Consider the following 9,595-nt stretch of genomic DNA (forward strand, 5'->3'; position numbering starts at 1 on the left):
GTAACGGCACTGTTCACCTCTATCGACAAAACCCTAGCCAGAGAAACAATAGCCAACCTGCTGGACATACAGAACAGACAACAAGACAGGGAACCTATCAACAAAGACGGCATACTCAAACTACTGGACCTGTGCCTCACAACACACTTCAGCCTCTACAACCAAATATATGAACAAATCAACGGCTCACCCATCTTTGGACTCTTAGCAGAAGCGGTAATGCAAAGGTTAGAATAAACAGTAAATTACCACAAATTCAACCCAAATTCCAGGTCAGATATGTAGACACCTTTTTTGTAATCATTAAAAACACAGAAATAGAGAACACACGCAGGATCATCAACACCACACTCTCTCAGGAATCCAATTCACGAGAGAGGAAGAAAAGGACAACCAACTCCCATTCCTAGACGTGAGGGTACAGAGAACACCAAACGGAGAATTCACCACTAAGGTATACAGGAAAGCCACACACACAGACCAAGTCCTGAACTATAAAAGCAACCACCCCAACACACAAAAGAAGTTGCATCAAGACACTGTTCAAAAGGGCCACAACACACTGCAGTACACCAGAACTGCAAAAAGAGGAAGAACAACACCTCTACAATGTATTCGCCAAAAGCAGATACCTCCACAATTTCATCAACAGATGCCTAAGGGAAAGGCAATGGAATGAGGAAATGCCACAAGCCAAAGGACTAACCACAGTACCATACATCAAGAGCATTTCTGAACTGATAGCCAGACTACTGCTATCACTAGGACTCCTAACAGCACACAAACCAACAGCCACTCTCAGACAACAACTCACCAGAACAACCGACCCGATACCCAGCATGAGCAAAACCAATGTAGTGTACAAAATCCCATGCAAGGACTGCACAAAACACTACATAGGACAAACAGGAAGACAGCTAACTATCTGCATCCATGAACACCAACTAGCCATGAAACATGACCAGCTATCCTTAGTAGCCACACGCAGATGACAAGCAACAGGAGTTCGACTGGGTCAACACTATTATAGGACAAGCCAAACAGCACAGCCAGGGAATTCCGAGAGGCATGGCACTCATCCACCGATTCAATCAATCAATAATCACATCGACTTGGACCCAATATACCGGCCACTGCAACAGACAGCTGGAACTGACAACCTGAAGCGGCAGATACAAATCACTAAATGCTGGAGGAAGCATCACAAAAGCGCTTCACAGGAGGCTCCCAAGCACTGAGGATGTCACCTAGACAGGGGACGAAACGTCTGCAACACAAATTCCCAGCTCGGTGAACAGAACCACAACGAGCACCCGAGCTACAAATCTTCTCCCAAACTTTGAGGGGTATGTAGGTTAGGTTGATTATGGATAAAGATAAATGCTTAGCACAGCATCGTGGGCCAAAGGGTCTGTGCTGTTCTATGATCATCCTGGCCTAGTCCAGTAATGCCTTAACTTTATTCTTTCCTTGTCTATAATTCCCATTATGGCTTTGTCCCTCCTTGTCTCTGTAATCTTTAGCTCTTCTTACATCCCATCACTGTTCTGCAATTCCCTCCCTAAATTATTTTCTCTTAGGTCACCTTAGAACAGCAAAATAATAAAATAAACACTAGGAGGCCATTTTGCAATCATGGTTTTCAACAATTGTAGCACTGGTTAAGTTAAGTTGGTGTTCATAGAATGTAATGTCTCGTTTCTGTGTGTAATTTCCAATTTGTATTCTCCTCTGCTAGATGACGAAAATTGTCTTGCCTCAACTATTGAAAAGGTATAGCAGCAGCTTTTTACTTCCAAAGCTACATTATAAAATGTAATCACGGGCTTGATGATGTGGAGATGTTCAATTTGATGTGTATTAATGCTTGTAATTGATCACATCAGTTTCATGTGATGAGATCAAAGCAAGTTGAACCACTTGTTAAAATTCTGATTTTTTGCATTCCAGGATTTGAATTTCTAATTGCCAGAAAATGTTGGCACACCATTTGGATGGTTTCCACTCACTACCACTTTGTCATAGTTACACAGCACAAAACAGACCTTTTTTCAGACCATCTCATCATCCTAAATTGGCCAAATGGAACTAAACCAATGTTCCTCTAAACTCTTCCTATTCATGTATTCATCCAGATGCCTTTTAAATTTTGTAATTATACGTGCTTCGATCACTTTCTCTGGCAACTCATTCCATACACACCACCCCCTGCATTTTTCAAAAAAGTAGCCCCTCAGGTTCTTTAAAATCTTTCCCTCTCTCATTGTAAGCCTTTGCCCTCTAGTTTTGGACTCCCTACCCTGGGGGGAAAAAGACCTTTTTTAGCTGTTCACCCTGTGCCCCTCATGACTTTTATAAACCTCAAGGTCATCCCATAGCCTCCAATGCTCCAGGGGAAATCTCCCCAGCTTTTTAGACTCTCCCTATAATTCAAACTCTTCCAGTCCTGGCAACATCCTTAAATCTCTTCCCAGGATTCAATGTTTCCCAGTGGTGAGCTCTAAAGTGGGCTGGCTGAAACTTCCAGTGCAGTATTAAAGGAGTATTGCACTCTTTGGAGACAGTCTTTGACTGCAAGGTTAAACTCCACCCCCATCTCCTGTCTATACCCTAACTGATTTCACCTCAAATCTTTTCTCCTCTCTAATCTGTCCTACCATGAGTCTTAAAACTTGAGTCTTAAAAGCTGTCTAATCTTTATGTATTTTGAACTTGACAGGAAAAAAGGCATTATCATCAACATTTCTTCAGAAGCTGGGGCTCACCCACATCCACTTATCACCATGTATTCAGCTACTAAGGTATTTTGTAATATTTATTCTTTTAACTGTCTCTGATGGAAGTTCTTTTGCCTTCTGAGTAACAAAATTACTTGATAGATTCTTGCTGCAGAGACTGGAGAAAATGTGGGCTGATGTCCTGGTACACGAGTATATTATTAAAATGTGCTGTCCTTTGGATGAAATGTGAAACTGATGCCTGGCTGACTACTCTAGTGGCTCAATGGATGTTCCCCACTTTGAAAGTGTGCTGTAAGCTAGTGATTTACAATTGTTTTTGTTCAGTAAAGATATCATTGAATTAGACTCATAAAATTTAAGAATATATAAAGCCCATTCAATCCAAATGCTGGGTCTTGAAAGAGTTTTCCAATTCCCTGTCCAAGTCACTCACTTTCTTTTGAAGTCAACCTCCCTCCCATGGTTCCAAACCTGTATTTAATTTTTGTCTCATCTGACTTTCTTGACACCTGTCTTTTTACCCCTGGTTATCAATCTGCCTGCCAGGGTAAACAATTTTTTTTTTCCTTGATTACTGTCTTAACTTGATACCTCAGTAAATTCTGCCTTTATCCTTCTGTGTTCTCTGAATAATCCAGACTGTTCCAGTCTCTCTCACTGAAGTCCATTGTTCCAGATTCCAGTGAATTTGCACAATCTCTCTCTGGCATTCTTAAGATGGACACAAACCAAAGATTTTAAAAGCTTAGTATGACTTGAATGTTCTTTACAACAGACGAAGAGGGCCACAGGACCATAGTATAGATAATTAGATAAATGGGTGCTTCAGACTGTGATTTCATTTCTCTTTCTCACAGGCCTTTGTTGACTTCTTTTCTCAAGCATTGAATGCAGAGTACAAGCCAAACGGGATTATAGTACAGGTATGACAAAATGAATTATTGAGTTTAAAAAAAAAAAAAATCATGTGGAGGTATTGGGGTGGACTAAGTTGAAAATCACAACACCAGGTTATAGTCCAATAGGTTTATTTGAGATTCCAAGCTTTCAAGTGCTGCTCCTTCATCAGGTAGCTTGTATTTTCAAATACACCTGTTTGGACTATAAACTGGTGATGTGATTTTTTTTTCAACAAGGTAAGATGAGAATAGTACAAATCACATTTATCCTCTTGATTTATGAAAAGTTAATGAGAAGTTGTTGATGACACTTTGGTCAAATGATGTTAGTCAATGATATCAGAGGTGCTTTACCTAATTTATTTTGAGCTGATGGCATTGCATGAACATTTAGAAGGTTGTGGTTTTGAGCTCAGTTTTGAAGAACTGAATTCTTTATTTTGCCTACAATCCAGTGTAGTCCTTGAGATGGTCTCTTCCAGGTGAGAATTAGAACAGTCTGCCCTCCATTGCTCAACTTTTTTATCACTACTTTGGAAAAAGCAGAGGAATTCTCCCTGGTATTCTGGACAATACGTAACCCCCCAAACATTATTGGTAACCAAGGATATCTGGTAATTTATCTTATTGCTGTTTGTGGGAACTTGCTATCTGAAAATTGATGGCTATATTTCCTTTCATTATCAGGGTCTACACCTTCAAAAGTATTCCAGTTGGCCATAAAGCACTTTGAAACTTCCTAAATTCACCAAGGCTATAACCTATAATGCAAGTTCTTTATTTATGGCACTCAATAGTCTAGTGATAGCATCTAGGTAAAAACAATTAGCTCTATTCCTGATGAAGGGCCTTTGCCCGAAACCTCTATTTTCCTGGTCCTCTGAAGCTGCCTGAACTGCTGTGCTTTTCCAGCACCACACTAATCCAGAACCTAGTGATAGCATCTGCCAGGGCTCATATGGCAAATAACAAATTGGGCTAGATATTTATGGGAATAAAAGCAAAATACTGTAAAATGGAAATCTGAAACAAACTGTTAGAAATTCTGCAGGTCTGGCACCATCTGTGGAGACAGTTAACATCTTTGCGTCTGGTATCACAAGCTTGATACTTGTGGGTTTTTGGCCCCTTTCAGACAGAAAGGGGAAAGGAGTTCAAGGGAATGACCATGATGGGCTTTGAGATGTGTAACTAGCTGGTTGACTAGACTTAAGTTAGTATCTACCTTGAATTGAGAGGAGGAAAGTCTCTGTCCGTATTAGGTTGATGTGCTGTTACGGTTAGGTGAATTTGGCTGGGAAGAAACTTTTGTAGAGCGTGACTACTGACAGACCAGTTGGGTTGATTCTGAGCTATTTCTGTTCTGAATTTCCAAACATAAACTACCAAGCCTCCCTCAACAGCAGCTTCCAAACCTGTGATCTCTCTAAAGTAGAAGGATGAGGATAGCAAATACACCATCACCTGCAACATCTTCAAATCACACACTATCATGATCTGGAACAACGTCATCATTCTGCCTTTTTTTTTTTTGCTGGGGTCAAAATTTTGGAACTTCCTTCCTAATATCCCTCAAAATGCATCTACACAGGGCTGCAGCAGTTCCAAAGGGCAGCTCACCATTACTTTATTTTTAGGAGGAGAAAGTGAGGACTGCAGATGCTGGAGATCAGAGCTGAAAATGTGTTGCTGGAAAAGCGCAGCAGGTCAGGCAGCATCCAAGGAGCAGGAGAATCGACGTTTCGGGCATGAGCACTTTCCTCATGCCTGAAGAAGGGCTCATGCCCGTGCTCATGTCCGAAACATTGATTCTCCTGCTCCTTGGATGCTGCCTGACCTGCTGCGCTTTTCCAGCAACACATTGCCTAGGCCGATACTTATTCTAATTCTTAGCTGCCCTAAAAAAGGTAACGATGCTGCTGTGAATCAATTTCCGAACACTCCGAGCTCTGTCTTTCAGATGACATGGTAAACTGGAGGTTCATCGTCTATTCAGTTTCTCACTTTAGGGAGGTGGGTAATTTTTCTTGGCCTGGCCAAGAGTTTTCATTTTGGTAATACTACCAAAATTAGATCAACTGGTCATCTATTGAATTGAATATATATTGTGGCAGTGACATGTTTGCTTGGTTAGCAATGATTCTTTCTTCAAAATAACTTGTCAATGTTTGGGAATGTCCCAAGAATATAAATTTTCCCTTTTTCATCCAGTCCATGTGTGTAATGTACACTGCAAATGGTACTTATGTTTGATCGAATGCACATCATATCTTCATGAGGTTACTGGGTGCTGAAATTTTTAATGTGATCATGAATTAAATGTCACCATGTATCTTTTATATAGCACCTAATAATAACACATCCTAATGCACTCTGTTTGAACTTTATCAAATGCAGTATTTGGGAGGAACTATTTTGTCAGGTGACCAAAAGCTGCTTTAAAGAGGAAGATTCTTAAAGCATGTCTTTGTAGAATCCCTACAGTGTGGAGGCAGGCCAGTCAGCCTATCCAGTCCACACCAATTCTCTGAAGAGTGGTACACCCAGACAGACCCCTCTACCCTATATAACCCTGCCTAGCCTGTATGTTCCTGGACACCATGGGCAACCTAGCAAGACTAATCCACCAACCTGCATATTTTGGGACTGTGGGATGAAACCAGCAGAAACCCATGCAGACACAGGGAGAATATGCACACTACACACAGACAGTTGCCTGAAGGGGAAATAAAGCCTGGGTCCCTGCTGCTGTGAGGCAGCAGTGCTGACCACTGAGCCACTATGCTATCCTCTTTTGAAGAAGAGGTAGACTTGACTAGCGATTGAAGAGTGAGAAAAATCTCAGGATGCACAAGAGACAGAATTGGAGGAATGCTGAGATAACCAATTTTGTAGAACTGGAGGATAGATCAGGATGAAGCAAGTTTTTAGATTATAAATGAGGGGAAAAAAATCTGAAGTGATCTTAACAGAATTAAGGAAAAAATATGCAACAATCCTAATTTGTATGTTCAAATGTATGGCTAAGACCAACTGCTTTTTTTTTAGTCTGTGTTGCCTCTCTTGGTCTCTACCAACTTGACGCATGATCAAGAAACCAATTTATTTGTGAAAAGAGCTGATGACTATGCCCAGGAAGCTCTGAATACTGTTGGACTAACAGAGAAGACAAATGGCTGCTTGTCCCATGCCCTACAGGTAAATGCTATTTTAATAGCAGTAGTGTGCCTCAGCATGGAAGGCCAGTTTATGCAAGGTACTCTGGAATCACTAAGCAAAAATGTGTGATCTGGAGAGGCAGTGAGAAAATTGGGCCAGGAGATTACTGGGTCAAAAGAAAGGAAAATGACACTTGCACCCGCGCACACACATGCACATGCTCCAGTCTTTGAAACATAAGACGACCTGCTGTTTTCACAAGTAGAGCGTGCTGTATATTGTTTGTGTCAATGGAGGGAGTAGGGGTGATAATTGTGTTGGAACCAGATGTTTGTTTATCCTGATTTTAAGTTTTTTTTAAAACTGTTTGTTTGTGTAGCATTTCTTCTTCGAAAGGCTGTTTCCAAGATGGCTCCGACTGACAGAGTTCAGCATAAATAACATGAAGAAACTTTCTGAAAGGAGAAAGCCGCTAGTGGAGAAGTGGAGGTGGAAACAAAAGACTGCATAGTTGCAGTATGATTTGAAGGGACTTGGGTGTTAGGGGAGAGGGAGTGTACAAATTTTTTTTAAAAAAAATATCAGTATCATTGTGTGGTTCCCTTGTCATATGGTGTTTATGGTTTAGTGCAAGTCCATCTTTAACATTATCCAACCAACTCTTTGGAACTTCAGAGGAATGTTTAAAAGTATGAAATTAGATAAATTGTTTCAGATAAGCTGGAGTGTATTCTTACAATTTCAATATAAGTTCCTAAACATACATGTGTAGTGAGCAGTTAGAAATAATTGCAGTCTGTGCAAGGTTACCTGAAGGTAGAACAGTGCATGATTTACCCAAAAGGACTACAAAATCAAATGTTACAACTGGCTTGTTAGCTCATGTGAAAGTGTTCTGTGTCCTGTTACATTGAACAATTTCCTGGCATCTAATGTAATCTTGCTTTAATAACTTAGACAATCAGAAGTATACCTAGTTTAAATGATCTATCTGATGCATCAAATAAAACACCTTTTTAATTGGGGTATTTAAAATGATTCAAAACAGCTCAAAAACAAAACCTCAACACACACTTAATACTGAAAAGTAATGATAGTTTATGAATGAAGTGGCTCTCCTATGAAGTTTCTCCAAAGGAAGAGTTTACAAGCTTACTTTCTAATCCATGCTGTCCCCTGACCTGGGAATGTTTGAAGAAAAATCTGTGGAGAAAGGTGTTTTTTCTGGACTGTACTCTATCAATACTGATCTATCCTTCCTAAGATTCAAAGTCCCAGACCAAATACAGTTTTTTAAGTGGAATCTAAGGTTTGTATGACTGTCACACAACATCTATTCTTAGGAAGGCTGGAATACAAAAGTCAACATTCTTTTATAAATTTACTTTTGTACCTGTCCACTAGCTTTTGATAACTTTATGCTAGTAGTTTGTTTGCTCTGCAAAGCACAACCTATACAATTTTAATCCCCAAATTATACCAGAATCCTTCTCTATATTGACTAATAAGCTATCATTACTCCATGAAAACCTACATAATTTTCATATTATCCTTGCAGAAGCCATGTAGTTGTTCACCATGTACACATCAGAATAGTTAATAATTCCTTCTGTTATTGTGAACCTTATCTGTCACTCTACAATTGCTAAGTTTATCTTTTTAAGTCAACTAACCAATTGGTGCCATTGACATCATGAACCTTGCCCATATAAAGTCTCAGTGTAACTTTTCCAAATGTATCCTTGTAATCCCAGAAAGTTTTTTTTTAAACAGATTGTGATTAGTTTCAGACATGGTTCACATAGGATGGGAATGAGATTTAGATTTAGATAAGAAATATTAGCATTACATTGAATCTGGTTGGCCAATTCAAATCAAAGGATGAAGCAAGTTCTCTCCTTAAAGCACCTGGGAAGAATGTTGTTTGAAACAACAAATGAAAAGCTTGATCACTTAAGCTCAAAGTTTGACAAACATCATTTTAAAGTTGCTCTGCTAACCTTGAGGAGAAAGATGGAAGTAAAATAAGGTTGAGTTGCCTTTGGCCTCAGCACTCAATGTATCTGTCTGCAAATTCTATATGGTTGTAAATGGAACTTGAGGCATGATTACTTTATTAGGCATTCTGTATAGAGTCCTTTTTAGATTGAATATGCTACTTCTATACTTTGCCTTGACTAAAAGTTATCAAAAGTTTGATCAACCAAATATTATGCTATAACTGTCAAATGTTGAATCTCACTGTAATAAAGAGTAATTCCAAAAATAATGTTTGAAGTTCTTACTATTGCACATAAAATGCATTCTATTTTTTAAAAAATCTATGAACACTTGACAGTTTCAAGAGTCTTGATTATGAGAAACTGATAGCATTAGAGATTCTGGATCAGTGGTACTGGAAGAGCACAGCAATTCAGGCAGCATCCGAGGACAGGCAAAATCGACATTTCGGGCAAAAGCCCTTCATCAGGAATAAAGGCAGAGAGCCTGAAGCGTGGAGAGATAAGCTAGGGGAGGGTGGGAGTGGGGATAGAGTAGCATAGAGTACAATAGGTCAGTGGGGGAGGAGATGAAGGTGATAGGGCAGGGAGGAGAGAGTGGAGTGGATAGGTGGAAAAGGAGCTGGGCAGGTCGGACAAGTCAAGGGGACAGTGTTGAACTGGAGGTTAGAAACTAGGATGAGGTGGGGAAGGGGAAATGAGGAAGCTGTTGAAGTCCACATTGATGCCCTGGGGTTGAAGTGTTCCGAGGCGGAAGATGAAGCGTTCTTCCTCCAGGCGTCTGGTGGTGAGGGAG

At 40.0% G+C, this 9,595-nt stretch overlaps 1 protein-coding gene across 2 annotated transcripts in view; it reads left to right on the top strand.

Annotated features, from left to right (window-relative positions):
• The window catches only part of hsd20b2 (hydroxysteroid (20-beta) dehydrogenase 2), a 23,123-nt gene extending 14,058 nt beyond the window's left edge, over window positions 1–9,065 (top strand). The window contains exons 6-10 of one of the 2 annotated variants that reach the window (XM_043686788.1): window positions 1,739–1,773; window positions 2,720–2,801; window positions 3,599–3,664; window positions 6,689–6,838; window positions 7,179–9,065. In XM_043686788.1, coding sequence (XP_043542723.1) covers window positions 1,739–1,773; window positions 2,720–2,801; window positions 3,599–3,664; window positions 6,689–6,838; window positions 7,179–7,310 — 465 coding nt within the window. In that variant the 3' untranslated portion in view covers window positions 7,311–9,065. The remainder of the gene's footprint in view (window positions 1–1,738; window positions 1,774–2,719; window positions 2,802–3,598; window positions 3,665–6,688; window positions 6,839–7,178) is intronic. The other variant, XM_043686790.1, reaches the window with a different exon arrangement.
• The last annotated feature ends 530 nt before the right edge of the window (window positions 9,066–9,595 follow it).

The sequence above is a fragment of the Chiloscyllium plagiosum genome, unplaced genomic scaffold, assembly GCF_004010195.1.
Source record: "Chiloscyllium plagiosum isolate BGI_BamShark_2017 unplaced genomic scaffold, ASM401019v2 scaf_69, whole genome shotgun sequence".
Classification (NCBI taxonomy): domain Eukaryota; kingdom Metazoa; phylum Chordata; class Chondrichthyes; order Orectolobiformes; family Hemiscylliidae; genus Chiloscyllium; species Chiloscyllium plagiosum.